This window comes from Heterocephalus glaber, unplaced genomic scaffold (assembly GCF_053883595.1).
Source record: "Heterocephalus glaber isolate CG9 unplaced genomic scaffold, H.glaber_assembly_v1.0 deba00001444, whole genome shotgun sequence".
NCBI lineage: Eukaryota > Metazoa > Chordata > Mammalia > Rodentia > Bathyergidae > Heterocephalus > Heterocephalus glaber.
Genome location: NW_028258297.1, coordinates 11,919,644 through 11,935,469, shown reverse-complemented (window position 1 = coordinate 11,935,469; position 15,826 = coordinate 11,919,644). Strand labels below are relative to the sequence as shown.

The window sequence follows — 15,826 nt, the reverse complement described above, 5'->3', positions numbered from 1 at the left end:
ACAGTGCTTTTTTCATTTAGGTAAACCTAAGCATATTATTGATATGTGTGCTAAGGCTTATGTGTGAGTAGGGTGGCCATCTCATTCTGGTCTTAGCACTGAAAGTCTCAGGTTACAAGAAACCCCTCAGTCCCAGCAAACCCTCTTGCCTGGTCACCTGTGTGACCTGCAAAGCAAATGTCTAGAGTAGATGAATAATAGCACACCCGTTGGATTAAATCCTATTTTAATGGTAAAATTCATAAGGACTTTGGAGACTTACCCCAAACATTTGTCGGAGGTCAGGGTCCCGGAAGCGAAAAGGAATATTAGAGACATGCAGTCGTTTAGGGGTAGATTTACTCTCTGAATTTTCACTACTTTGTGTCTGCGACTGCTGGCCATCTGTCTGTGCTCCACCTTCTGTCTGCTGAATAAAGAAGTTAACAACACTAAATGAAAAATAAGCACAATTCATATGAATTATGTAAAATAAAGCCCCCCTCTACTGCAATCATTCCCAGTTTCATCTGTAAGCAAAAATAAAAACTCTCCCTTCAAAGAAAATAAAAACCTCAAAGGTATTACTTATGTTCAAAATATCACAGCCTAAATAAAAACTTGGGGTCTTCTAAATACTTACAGTACATCAGCAAAATGGGAGAAAACATACAAGAAGCACTAAGTGACTTGCCTAAGATCCCAAGGAGATTCATTAGGATAATCGGACATGTAGAAATAGTAGCTTTATTCTTAGATTCTTAGTAGAGCGTTCTATTTTTGAGACCTTTCTGTTTGGAAAATAAAAAGTCCATTGTACTTAGTTGTGTAGGTCATTGCCTCTTTTGGTCTATCATCTTAGGCTCTCAAGGAAATGAAATAAGGCAATTTTTATATTCCATACCCTCTATTAGTTTTAGGGTTTAAGACTACTCAGTCGTCACAGTATTATAATGATATTATTTATGAAGAGGGGGAACTGAGTGTTAATAGTCAATTTGCCCCAAACTGAAGTAACTTCTCATCCTGAAATGAATCTGTACTTTCCTCCCTAATTTATACAATTCCAGCTAACTTCAGTTCAAGGGACTCCCTCTTCTTGTGACCCTGGGAAAAGTTGCATTCAGAGGGTTTAACTGTTGAAAAGGCTTTATTTAAGGAACACTGACTAATCTATTATACAGCATACAAATGCTAGATTTCTACACATCTATAGTGAGAGACTATGAGTGTGAGTATACACTTTTAATCACGAAACTTGTTTGCAACATCTCAGGCCATGTTTTTACCTTTTTTTTCCTCTTCACTAAACCTTCAAAAAAGTTGCTATGGTGAGAAACATTTTTGACATATATCTAACAGGTGTGACATGTTGTAGGCAAGCAAAAATACATTTATTTTCAAGTATTCACCTGGTAATTTAAGAACCTTATGGTTTTACTATTCCCGACAAGGTTGATGGCAAACTGTTGAGCTGATTAAACCAACATACTTTTAAAACAGGAGTACAACTTGCTGTTCTTTATTATCTTAATTGAGAGAGAATGGAGTCTTAAGCAGATTCTTCTGGTTGACACAGGATGAATCTCCTCCCTTTGGCCCAATATTCAGGCTAAAAGAAGCTGAATTAGAGATAATTCTGGCTCAAAGATGTTAGCAACAATCTTGAAATGAAGCTTGAAACTTTAAACTATAAAGGATAATCAAGAATAAATTACAAGTGAATAATAGCTTTTCAAGTGTCAGTCTAAGGCATGGCAGCTTTTTATCTCATTCCATTCAGGCCTTGCAGATGGCTTAAGTGTGCAATGATTCATGTGATATAAAAATAGCAGAAAAGGGAAGAGCTATTAAGCAATGTTCTGCCAAAGTGTAAAGTTTTCAATCATCAATTGGAGCACAATGCAGACTAAACAAAACAAATTCCATCCAAAGCTGAAACTCACTAAGTCACTACAACAGCATCATGGGCACCATCATGCAGTCAAAGCAATAAGCATCAATTGCAACTAATGCTCATTCAAGCACCATCAAACTTGCCTCACAGCTGGATCACATAAAACTCTTTCTTCAATTAAACTTTAAAAGCACCAGATCTGATCTGTGGGATGACAATGCATCACTTACAGAAAAGTTAAAAAGATCGATTCCACAAAGCTCCAAACTACAGTTTTATATAGAACTTATGCATGTGGTCCATGAAACCTGTCACAGTTTAAGTGAAGTGGCAGGATCAATACAAACTAATCATTACTTTAAAGTATACTACTCAAGTACTTAGTTGTTGCTCTTGAGAATTCTTTGCTGTCATGAGGACATAATTTAAGAGGACTGGAAGCCAAACTGATTAATTTTCTGGCTTACAGTAAAGAGTTGTATTTTTTTTAAAAAATGAAATCATTAATTCTAGGGAGATCTGGCAAGTAGAAAAAGTGAACTATCATTTCTCAAATTCTCAAGCCCTCTGATCTAATATAATTTAAAATGGAAATTTAACAGACAGAAACACACAAATCCTAAGCACAGAGTGAATTTTCACTAAGAAAATACACCCACATAACCACCAAATTAGTTCAAGAAACAATACACGAGGGGCATCCCAGGGGCCACTGGAGACCTTGGTCATCACTATCCCAACTTAACTCCACAGGTTAGTTTTGCTGGTTTTAATTTTAACAAATGTAATTATACAGTATTATGTTTTTTGGGTCTAGCTTCTTCCACACATTATATTTGAAATATATACATGCATATTCTTATAATTTATCAATTAGTACTCCATTGTATAAACATCTAGAATTTATGTGATGTTTTCAGTTTTTTGCTAAGAATAACATTCCTGTGAACATTCTTGTTTATACATCTTTTTGTACACACAAGCAGGTATTTGTGTTGCTGAGTGTATATGTGTACACACACACACACACACACACAGAGGAGTGTATATTTACAGGAGTGCATTTTCTAGGTCAAGGCTATGTGCTGCTCAGCCTTAATAACAATGTCAATTTTCCTCAGTGGTTGTACTATGTACATCACCTGTATAGAGGAGTTTTTAGTTGCTCTTAGCATTGTCATTTTCATCTTAACCATCCTGGTGGGAAGCAACAACATCATATTGTAGCTTTAATTTGCATTTTTCTGATGAGAATTAAAATTCATGTTTATCGGACATTTTGTAAAATACATGTGCCAATCCTCTGCCCATCTTCTATTAGGGTAACTATTATTGCTTATGATTTGTAGGACTCTTTTATAAATGTTGGATATGAGAATTTTGATAAATGTATTGCAAACAATTATCTATGTTCTGTAGTCCAGCCTTTAGATTTTTTAATGTAAACACTTTAACTTGCTGGTGTCACTACCTGAAACTTCTCTACCACTAAAGTGGCTAAATCAAGCAGCCGATTCCTTAAACAGACCATACTGTCTTTTCAGTTTGTTAAAATACCCTTACCATCAGACTTGTTAGACATTGCTGGAACCACAAACACAAACACAGCTTTCTACTTCTCTATCTCTGAATCTCTCCTGTCTTTCCTTTCTGTCCAAATTAGGTTCAAGGACCTATCATTTCAATCCCCTTAGTTGAATATGCCCAGAGAAACTGCAGCCTTGAATGAATCACACCATCCACTCCATCTAAGCTTGAACTTAGGGAGGTAACCACTGCTGGAGGGAGGCATTTAACTAGGCTGCTCAATGGCACAGCAAGTGCACCAAATTGAAAACGGCACTTAATCCTGCCAGTAACTTCACCAAGTGACTTCAGTTAGCTAGTGTCCCAGATTTCTACAAATACTACTTCAAACTAGTTTTGTTAGAAAATAGGAACTCCCTATAAAATAGCAACTATTTCTTGAGTGCATATTCTATATCAGACTTCATCTAAGCATTTTAATAAAAATTAGTACTTAAAAAAATTAGTAAATAATGTTCACTAGGTGCCAGACACTGGACTAAGTACTTCATATATTTTAATTAATGTAATTCTTTCAAAAATTCCAGGAAGCATTTTATTTGTAATAATAGGTAGTATTTTTTTAATTCTCATTTTTCAGATAAAGAGTCTGAAGAATTAAAAAATTGTCTAACAGAGCAAAGATTCAAACCCAGGCAGTTTGGCTCCAGAGTATAAATTCTTAGCCATTATGCAGATTATACTGTACTTTTTTGGGTAATATTTTCTTTAATCCTCACAACAACTCTAAGGCAAATATTATTATTACCCACAACTGACAAAAGAAAAAACTAAGGCATAGAGAAATTGGCAGATGCCCAAGGTCACATAGTAAGTGTACAAGTAGGAATTCAAAGCCAGGCTCCTTGGCCATGTCAGATGCTGATCATTTCCTGGCACTCCACGTGGCCAGCCTCTCCTTTTTCTTCTCATCACAAGAGAGAACACATGCACAGCCCATTCTCTCTGACCGTCTCAAGGTCAGCATCTGAAGAAGCAAGGATTCTCCTAGTGTGGAGACAGGCATAGGGCAAGAGACAGGGAAGGCTGAATAAATACAGGTTTCTAGGCCTTGTTTTGTGAAAAGTGGACAGTAAAACTATTCTAAGAAAAGTCTCAGTCAGTCAGTAATAGCACTGGTTTGCTTTATTTTCTGCTGAGCAACTTTACTGACATATAAACAACCTCCCAGGGTTGTATTTTTTCTTCTGTTGATAAAACTCATTCCCTGGGCAGGGGATGAAACATAAGAGGGAGGTGCCTGTATACAGCAGCTTACAACTGGCAACAAAACTGCTGTGATGAAGTCACATGGCCCAAGCCTATCTATGCCTCAGTCGAGAAGCTCAGCTTCGTAAGTGAGGGCAGGCGGTCTGTCAAAACTGCAGAGCACACAGGTTTCTCTAACAGCATAGCATAAGTACTTCAAGGTGCTAGAGGAATATACTAATAAGAACATTTAGGATATATTGAATACAAAATATCACCACCAGCAATTTTTTAGACATAGAAAAGAGAATTTATATCTATTTAGGGAAATTTCTTAAGAGAAATTATTGTAAATTGATGTTTTAGAGAAATATGTATTTCTTCTATGTATTTGAATATTGCTATGACATGCCAAATTATAAATTTAATTCTGAGTACTTAAATTAAGCTAGTTTTCAACAAACTAGTCATACTGTTTCTTCAGAAATTATGTGTTTTGTTTTCTCAGTAGATCAAAGTATCACTAAAGGAACTGTGAAAGGTATCATTTGTACATATAATGTGATCTGTCCCAATATCAGTATCACACTGTGAAAGAAAAAACATTAGCACCCTGTTAAATGAAAACCATACCAAGTCACATTTTTTTAAACGATGTGTAAGTATCTAATAGTGATAAGTTCACAAAAGATCATCTTAATTGAAAACAAAAACTTTATACAGTAATCCCTTTTTTATTCATGCTTCTGCTTTCCATGGTTTCAGTAACCTGCAACCAATTGTGGTCTGAAAATATTAAGTAGAAAACCCTAGATATAAATAATAATATATCTTCAATTGTAAGCCCTTTTGATTAGTGAGTATAGTGATAAAATCTCAAGCCATCCTGCTCCATTTCAATCTACCCCACCCTGGATATGAATCATCCCTTTGTCTAATGTATCTACTCCACCCATTTGTCACTTAGTAGCAGTCTTGGTTATCCCACTGATTTTCCGGGTATGGTAGTGCTTGTGTTCAAGTAGCCCTTATGTTACCTCATAACCCAAAAAACAATAAGTGATGCTGGCAAGTTGGATGTATACTAAAGAGAAATCTCAAAGGCCTTCCTTTAAGTACAAAAGTAAAAGTTCTCAACTTTATTAAGAAATGAAAGAAAAATTCTATGCTGAAGTTGCTAAGATATGGTAAGAATAAATGCATATCAATGAAATTGTGAAGGAAAATGAAATGCATGCCAGATATTTATATCTGTTGCACACCAAACTGCAGCTACAGTAAGTGCATTACAGTGTTTGAGATGGAAAAGGTGGTAGCGATGATGCCAGCGGCTGTGTTCTGAGCCAGAGATGCCTCTGAGGCAGCTGGTGGCGCAGTTGGCCGGCGTGGAAGCGCAGAGCAGCAGGCCCGCGGCCAGGCAGGCATCGGAACACCTCGTCTTCCCCACCGCGTTGCCCTCCAGCCCGAGGCGTCCTCCCAGCTTGGGGCCCGGGAGCTCGAGCTCCTCTGCGCCTTGCATCCCTTCGCTGCACGCGCGCCGTCGCACCACTCCTGGGTTCGGGACCCCAGCCTCGCCCCTGAAACGTGACTCTCGATTTCAAACCTGGAGACCTTATCTTTGCCAAGATGAAAGGTTACCCTCATTGGCCAGCTCGAGCAGATGAAGTTCCTGATGGGGCTGTAAAGCCGCCCACAAACAAACTGCCCATGTCTTTTTTGGGACTCATGAGACAGCTTTTTTAGGACCAAAGGATATATTTCCTTACTCAGAAAATAAGGAAAAGTATGGTAAACCAAATAAACGAAAAGGTTTTAATGAAGGCTTATGGGAGACAGAAAACAATCCGAAAGTGAAAATTTCAAGCCAACAGGCATCAACTAAACAGTCAAATGCATCATCTGATGGTGAAGTTGAAGAAAAAGAAAGTAGTGTTTCAAAGGAAGGCAGTGATCATGAAGAAAAAGCAAGCAGTGAGGACATGACTAAAGCAGTTGACATAACCACTCCAAAAGCTGCCAGAAGAGGGAGAAAGAGAAAGGCAGAAAAAGTAGAAACCGAGGAGAAAGGAGTAGTGACACCAGCAACACCATCTGTTAATCTAAAAGTGAGTCCCAAGAGAGGACGACCTGCAGCTACGGAAGTCAAGATTCCAAAACCAAGAGGCAGACCCAAAATGGTAAAACAGTTTTCCCCTTCAGAGAGTGACATGGTTGCTAAAGAAGACAAAAATAAGAAAAAGGGACAAGAGAAAAAACAACCTAAAAAGCAGCCTAAAAAGGATGAAGAGGGCCAGAGGGAAGAAGATAAGCCAAGGAAAGAGCCAGAGAAAAAATAGGGCAAGAAAGAAGTTGAATCAAAAAGGAAAAATTTAGCTAAAACGGGTTACATCAACCTCTGATTCTGAAGAAAAGGGAGATGACCAAGAAGGTGAAAAGAAGAGAAAGGGTGGAAGAAACTTCCAGACTGCTCATAGGAGGAATATGCCAAAAGGCCAGCATGAGAAGGAAGCTGCAGAACGAAAACGGAAACAAGAGGAACAAATGGAAACTGAGCATTTTGCTCTGTAAAGTATTTCAGATGCAACTTATGTGAAATGCATTATGCAAAATAAAGTTTATTGTATTGTATTCCCAGCCAAACAACATGTAATCTACAGTAATAAAAAATATATCTCATTTTGGGCTGAAAGCATTAATCCAGTTACTGAAAAAAGAATACAAGTGGAGCAAACAAGAGATGAAGATCTTGAGGCAGACTCATTGGACTGAATTTCCCCTTCCCTCCTTGATGGAAGAGTGTCCAGATTCTAAATTGAGGACTTCATTATTAATGGCATTGTTACTGTGTTCTGATTGTTAACAAAGTTTACTGTGAGGTACACACTACACACTAAGGTCAGCCACCATTCCTGTTAAGCTTTTTACTAAGCTTAAAATGAAGCTTTGTGTTTGAAAGTTATAACAAGCCTAGATGAAGATGGTGGTTATACATTATTCATTTAGAAAATATAAAAATTCGTTTTGTTTTGAAGCTAGGTATTAATTGGAATAGCTCTTATACCTGAGAGTGGGGCGGCTGTGCCCTTCCTTTGACATTCCTTTGTTGTTTAATTCTTTAGAATCTTGGTTTTTTTTAATCCTGGGAGATTAAGCAGTAGACTTGTTAAGAAAAAAATGAAACTGTAACCAAAATTTTAAAATAAAGGTGTCTTTTTTAAAAAAAACTGATTAAAAAAAAAAAAGATGGAAAAGCTATCAGCAAGTAGAAAACTGAAAACATGTTCTGATTGACAGCAACACATTCCATCAGGAGGCACTGAGCCTATACAGACTTCAGCAAGAGTCACCTATACCAAATAACACCATGTCATTCATTTACTGTATATAAGGTAACGGTCCTACAGATTCAGGAGTAGGTTTAACTGAAAAATATAAAAATTATTAAAGAAGCTATGTCTACCAATAAAGAAGCTGCTGCCACATTTCTGAGTGGAAGAAACTGATTAAGAAGAAAGGATACTGTCCAAAGCAAGTCTTCAACTGAGATGAAACAGCTCTTTTCGAAGAGGATGCCCTGTTGAATTTACACTTATAAAAGTGTGAAGCTGGCCACTAGGGTGTAAAATATGGAAGGACAGATTAGCTCTGAAATTACATGGCAATGCTGCAGGGCATATGATAAAGCCAGGTACAGTGTGAAGAGTAAAGAATTCACTTGTTATAAAAAAAAACCCTGTATTTTGGGCCAAGGATTTAGCTCAGTGGTGCCACTGGCTGCCTCTGCAAGCACAAGGTCCTGAATTCGATCACTGGTACCAAAAAAAGGAAAAAAATTGTATTTTGAGAAACAGATCACATTCACTAATTTTTATTACAGTATAATTGTTCAATTTTATTAATATTGTTGTTAATCTCTTACTATATCTAAGTTATAAATTAAATTTTGTCAAAGGTATGTATATATAAGAAAAAACCAGCACATGTATTTCTAGACTAATGGCAGTTTCAGGCATCCACTGGCAATCTTGGAGCTTATTCCCCACTAACAAGGAGGCGCGGGGAGGCACTACTGAATCTAACTGGTTATTGTTTTAATGTACATTTCAGAATGAAAGAATTGTCAGTATGTTCAAGCTGAAGCTATCAGGTTTTTGTAGTACTAGGGATTGAACCAGGGGCACTCTACCACTAAGTTACACCCCCAGCCCTTTAAAAAAAATTTTTGATACAGAGTCTCACTAAGTTGCCCAGTTGGCCTCAATGTGTGATCTTCCTGCCTAAGACTCCTGAGTAGCTGGGATTAAAGGATTGTGCATCTGGCAAGCTCTCAGGTTTGAAGTTGAAGAGTAAGTGGAAGCTAAGATGATAAGACCATCGCTATGGATGTCTTTGATTTTTTATTTTGGGGGGGGCATTTGAGTAGATTTTCTGAGGCCTAGAAGCTGTATTTAGTTAGTTAGCTGTAACCTTGCTGAAGGTTATACTAAACACTGAACCAAGTAACACTGCTGATCTCACCTATAAAAGAAAGACATAGATGGTCTCTATGATCTGCTTAGCTTAAGCTTCAGTGATTCTCACCAGTTTACTGACCTCAAAAGAAAGTATAAAATATTGACAGAAAATGTACAGCTCTATAGGTAGGTTAAAAAAGCATGCCCCCAAATAATCTATCTTTGCTTAAGATGTGGGAGCAATAAGGGTCAGTAAACAATAGTATCACTATTTCTAGCAATTTTTCCAGTTTAGTTTCTTTTGAGTGAGAGGGGAAAAATTAAATGAATAAAAATAAATGAATAAATGAAGGTATGCAAAATAGAACAAGTTGAAACAGTTTCTTGGTCTTACATGATCCAAAGGGCAATTTTCTTTATTCAAAATTAAGGCCTGATTCTAAGTGTGGTTTTCTGTGACAATTCTTGCGTTCTCAAACCAGGCTACAGATTCCTTATGGATCCAACTCAGAACTGCCAAGCTCCTCATGGGCATCAAAACTCCAGAGATAGGGGGGCTGGGGATTTAGCTCAGTGGTTCCGCCGCCTGCCTTGCAAGCAGAAGGATCCAAGTTCGATCCCCAGTACCAAAAAAAAAAAAAAACAACTCCAGAGGTGCAAGAGACAAATAATTATTCTTAAGAGTATATTGATACATGTGATAGATATTTCATGTAGGCTTAATATAATCTGCCTTTTATTACTTTGAGGGGAAACAAAAGCCACACCTGGAAGAGTGGAGGTCTGATAAAAGAATGACTCTGTAGTCTAAAGTGTCTAGTTTTAGCCTGAAAACATGCTACTGATACCTATGCTACAGGATGAAGTTGATTTGGCCCAATAATACAGAAGATGTTAGAAAGACTTTGGCTCCATTTCTTCCATTATGTTCCAGAAGTATGCATTTGGGGAAGGGATTCATTGGTAAGGACTATAACTTCTTGGCTATATTTTGGGGCCTTTTTTTGTTTTGTTTTGTTTTTTTGAGACAGGGTCTCAACTATGTGTTCGGGCTGGCCTTGAACTCACTATGTAACTCAGGCTGACCTTTAACTCCCAAAGATCCTCCTGCCTCAGCCTCCCAACTGCTGGGATTACAGGCATGCACCACCATACCCAGTTTGGCTGTTTTGGTAGGTAACCAATCTGCAAAGCATCATCCAATGTTATGAAATATAGGAGTCAATGGGCAATTCTACCTAACAGGATGCAAATATCAGAGAAATCAGCTTTAACTCCAGATAACAATGTGTAATAGGAAAAAGAAACTCTTGAGGATGATGGGCAACACGGAGTTCGCGTTACGTTTACTTAGAGGTGTGTTCAAAGGCTTGCAAATAAGGAAGGCTCTAATATATGAGTTGACCAACACATTAACTCAGCCATTTCCTCAAGTATCTGCTTTCAACTCACCAAAAACTCTGTTCAAGCATTTCAAATGACCCTTAACCATTAAGAATATAAAATCCTAAATTCTTTGGTCTTGCAGTCTACAAGTTAGCCTTATCAACCTTTACTTTTGAGCATTGTTTAAGAAGAGCTTTCTCTTCCCATCAAACACACTATATGCAGAACACTAAGTTATACACCATAAATATATAAAATCTTTACTTGTCAATTAAACATTACAACCTTCTGTGCAATTCCTACCTCTGGGTGGGAACTTATTCTAATTCAAACATTACTGAGCATTCAAGAAGCTTTTTGTTTCTGTGAATTATATCCACTGTTATTTACCACCTAAGAAATTTAATAACATTTAAACAGTAATTTAAATGATAAAAACCTGTTATATATTTTTATGAAAAATTAACTTTTCTAATACATAAATGTAGTTAGAAAAGTAGCAATTTCTTTAATGTGTACACCTACTCTGTTGCAATATGTTGTTTTGACTAAAGTATATGAAAAAAATCTGGTCTTATGCAGATAACTGGAAAAGGGACAATATTTTAATAACTTCGGACAACTGTTGATTTTTTAATATAATATGCCAAAACTTGACAAGTGGTAGTTTCTTGCTGGGGATGAAACCCAGGGCCTCAGGCATACTAGGCAAGTGCTGTATCTCTGAGCTGTATCTCTCATCCCAACAAATATTAGTTTCTTAAAGGCTAATTACAATATTGAACCTGAAATCTTATCGAACCTGAAATCTCATTCATACACTTTTCATACACTGTTACACTAAAATCCATTGGATGACAATGTACTCTGCATGGATCTCTTACTTAAGTATAATTTTGTAACACTATATGTTAATCACTTATAAGTATTATGAAATACTGGCTTATTGATGAGTTAGAGAGTATTTCTAAATGTCAGTGCATTTCATTATACCTGTATACATTATCAGCCTTCCCTTTCCATCACAATGATATTTGTTAATATCACTGATCTCATCAGAAAAATCTTCAAGTACAGCTACATGTTGCTTAGTGACAGGGGTATGTTCTCAGAAATGTGGTATGAGGCATTTTTGTTGCTACAACATAGAATAAATTTACACGAACCTAGATGGAATAGCCTAGTATATACCTGTAGACTATAGCCCTGTGGTGGTGAACCTATGATATGCATGCACAGTGAGCTATTTGTATCATTGAAAGCTCTAAAAGGTTTGCCATCACTAGCATAGCCTATTACTCCAAGGCTACAAGCCTGTATAACATGTTACTGTAATGAATATCATAGGCAACTGTAATACAATGGTAGGTGTTTATTATCTAAATATATCTGTGTACAAAAATGGCACAGTAAGGCTATGGTATAAAAGATTTTTAAAAATGTACACCTGTATAAGGCAATTACCATGAACACAGCTTGCAGCAAGGGAAGTTGCTCTGAGTGAGTCAGTAAGTGGGCATTAAATAAACACAAAGGCCCAGGGCATTACTGTACATTGCTGTAGGCTTTGTAAATACTGGACACTTAGGCTATGGTAAATTTATTAACTTCTTTCTTTCTTTAACAATAAGTTAATCTTAGATTACTATAATCTTTTTAGTTTATAGGTCTGATTTTTAAAAACTTTTTTACTCTTTCATAATATTTAGCTTTAAAACATGCTGTATAGATATATGAAATGTTTTTAAACTTTATATCTTAATTCTATATGCTTTTTCTTTACTTCTATATACTTTTATTTAAATTTTTTTATTTTTCCTATTTAAGCTTTTTTGTTAAAAACTAAGACACAAACGACATATCAGCCTAGACCCACACGGTCAGGATCACTAGCTCACTCTCTTCCACTCCCACGTCTTGTCCTTCTGGAAGGTCTTCAGAGGTGACAACCGGCATGGAGCTGTCACCTCCTATGATAAAAATGGCTTCTTTTAGAACACCTCTAGAAACACTGCCTAAGGCCTTTTTTTACTATTTTTTCTTATTATACATGAGTAGAAGGGGCACACTCTAAAATAACAATATGTAGTACAAAAAATACATAAATGTATAGCATAGTTATCAATCATTATCAAGTTTTATGTTCTGTACAACACACATCACGATACGTGCTGTCCTTTTATATGACAGGTAGCATAGTAGGTGTGATTAGATCAGCATCACCACAACTTCATGACACCTATGATGTTACTAGAGGATAGCAGCTTTTCAGCACCCTTATAATCATATGGGACTGCCATCCTATCTGTGGTCCACCATTGATCAAAATGTCGCTACACAGTACATGACTGTAAAGCTCACAGCGGATAGATTTTTTTCAAAACTCCAATTTTTGCAGGAAAGTTTGAATTTTATCAATAAAATCAAATACTGTCAGGTTTTCCCCTTGCAGTGATGGACCTCCTCATTTTCAAGGAAACATCTACCAAATACTCAAGTTTGAATACCAGTTTGTCCAAGAACAGCACTTCATGAAAAAAGCAGCTAGTTCAGCCTGCAGCTCAGTCACACAGTGCTGTTGCTTGAAACAATGAAGTTATTTGGGTATGTAGTACAATAGGCTTTATGAATCCTTTTCATTTCTCATGGAGTATATCATAAACATCAGGTACTCACTGGTGGAGAATTAATAAAATTAATAATGTCTATTGCTTCATGAAGGACTTTGAGGGGGAGATTGAGACAGGGTCTCATTATGTAGTTCGGACTGTTCTTGAACTCTGTCTGGGCCCCAGGCTGGCCTCAAACTTGCAGGAATTCTCCTGCCTCAGCCTCCTGAGTACTAAGATTACAGGTCTGCGCCACTGCACCCAGCTTCATGACTGACATTCTTAAGTGAACCTGCTTTTCTATTGTTCTCCTGTGAGTCTGTGACAATACAGACTAAAATAAATGCCAGTGGAACAGTTTAGTGTTACTGCCTTGATTCACACTAAGGCACTTGCAGTTACTCACTACTGCTTTTGTGCTGAAGCCAAAAGCCAGTTATGTGCAGTGAAAATCCCAAGTAACGTCTCAGTATTATTATCAGTCTCCTCTCATGTCCCCCCTGAAAAAGTCTAGGACTTGCCAGTGATCGGTGACTATGCTGGGAAAACTACTGCCCCACCTCTATTCTACCTGTGGGTACAGATTCATCAAGGTGCAGGGAAAGTGGTGTCTACCTCCTAAAAGCATCTCTTAACTAACCCACTGTCCTACATTCCTCCTGCCTATAGCACTGACAAATATTTTGATCTTTTTTCCTGGAGCCCTTTAGGTCCACTGAGGGCAGGAGCCTTATTTTATATTTTTTAGTATATTACTATACATATAACAAGCATATAGGTATAAAACATTTGATATAATAACCATGACAATATAATTTATGAGAAAGGATGCAGACTCTGGCAATCAGATAACATGTGTTTAAATCCTCACACCGTCACCTACTAAGCTGTGTGAACTTGGACAAATTATCAGATTTCTCCAAGCATCATTTTCTTCATCTGTAAAAGTGTAATAATAACAGTATCTAATTCACAGAGTTGTTGTGATAACTCAGTGAAAGCATTTCCAACAATATTTAGTACAGAGTAAGTGCACAAATATATTATGCTATTACTATCAATTAGTTATTGCCCCTTAAATGTACATATTTTTTAAAAAATTATTTTTAGGGCTGGGGATTTAGCTTAGTGGTTCCAGTGCCTGCCTTGAAAGAGCAAGGTCCCGAGTTCGATTCCTGGTACCAAAAAACATATATATATTTTTAAAAAGCTCTAAAATATTATGTTTTGGGCACTATTATGTAAGGGGAATATTCTCCTAATTATCCAGTTAGGAAATCCTTCCATTTAAATGAAAGATTCAATAACATGCTCTATCTCCTAAGAGTTACAAATACGTCAAAGTATGACAGAGAAAGAAGTCACATTATGTACAAGAACGGAGAAACAAATTGCTACCTAAATTAGCATGCTAAGTTCATATTGTTAAAAAAGTATATTTTATAACACATTGTCAATCAACCAACCAATCACAGATGCTTAATTATACTTTTCTAAGCTGTCCCAACCCCAAGCCACATTAAAAGGCACTTACCAAACACCTATTATATACTAGTATAGATGATTTTCATTGCCCCCAATGAAAATATAATCCAATAGGTAGTTAGAATATGTATACAAATATAAATCTCCTACCTGAATATGATTCACTAAAGCTCATCTACTTCAAATACTTTGGTTATTTATGCCTGCTGCCATTTAGGAAAAAACTTAAACATACAGGAGGAACCAAGGTTCTTTACTCTCTGCAGTCTGCAGGCTAGGAGGCAGCCCCCTGACTGCTACCTGTTTGGCTAATGCACAGTATGGAACTAACTGATTGTCAAAAAAACTCATCTTAAGAGCAGAAGAAGCTTTTAACCTGAGACTAAAATCCACCTCTGAATATAAAAATTCCAGACTTCAAGGCTTAGTTCTCACTTTGGTATGAGAAGTCTCTTCTTATTTTTTCTCCATCAACAAGACAAGACAATCTATTTTTTTTTTTTTTTGGTACCAGGGATGGAACTCGGGTCCTTGCACTTGTGAGGCAGGCAGCAGAACCACTGAGCTAAATCCCTGTCCTGAGACAAGACAATCTAATGTGAGCAGGACCTCTACTAAAATGCCTCTGCACCTCATGATAATAAAAAGCACAGAGTACTGCAAGGGGCAGATGATTTTAAAAGACCTAAGAGGGCTAAAAGTAGTTATCTTGAACTACTTCCACCCGTAATTTCTAAAGTACTTCTAATTTATTATTACAAAAACTCTAGAGGCAGTCAGCACAACAAGCTTCATTTGACAGAAAGGAAACTGAAACTTAAGAGATAAAATTATTTACTCAAGATGTAATTATTGAAATCAGGAAGACAGTCTGACTGTTCTCCTTCTTACTTTACCAATCCTGTATTTTCTATCTTCATTATTGTGAATTCACTCCCTCTTCTACATCCCCACTGCAACCCCCAAGGGCAGAACCACACTAGAGACTCAAGGTACAGGACTCTTTATCCCAAGCTCCCTGCCCCTGCCTCATCTGGATGCTCTAATAGATAATCTTCCAGAAGCACATTTGGCTCACCTCAATTTCTTGTCCTAAACCCTCCATAAGTGCCTGTTTCTCAGCCTGACATTCAAACACTCTTCCCAGTTTGTACTCAACTGACCTTTTCCCCACCTTCTTTCCCACTAGTCCCTACCAAATACCCAAAGCTGCAGCCAAATGGAGACCTATGTTTTTATCC

At 37.1% G+C, this 15,826-nt stretch overlaps 1 protein-coding gene and 1 pseudogene across 50 annotated transcripts in view; one reads left to right on the top strand and one right to left on the bottom strand.

Annotated features, from left to right (window-relative positions):
* Rbfox2 (RNA binding fox-1 homolog 2) overlaps nt 1-15,826 on the bottom strand; it is a 262,069-nt gene that overhangs the window by 42,912 nt on the left and 203,331 nt on the right. For 36 of the 50 annotated variants that reach the window (XR_015452318.1, XR_015452317.1, XR_002395334.2 and 33 more), the window contains one exon: nt 263-409. Coding sequence is in view for 47 of the 50 variants with exons in the window: in XM_004845710.4 (XP_004845767.1) it covers nt 263-409 (147 nt within the window). In the remaining 3 variants the exon portion in view is untranslated. The remainder of the gene's footprint in view (nt 1-262; nt 410-15,826) is intronic. The other 14 variants (XM_021259063.2, XM_021259064.2, XM_087213961.1 and 11 more) reach the window with 1 other exon arrangement.
* On the top strand, nt 6,233-7,629 carry LOC106009438 (PC4 and SFRS1-interacting protein pseudogene; annotated as a pseudogene).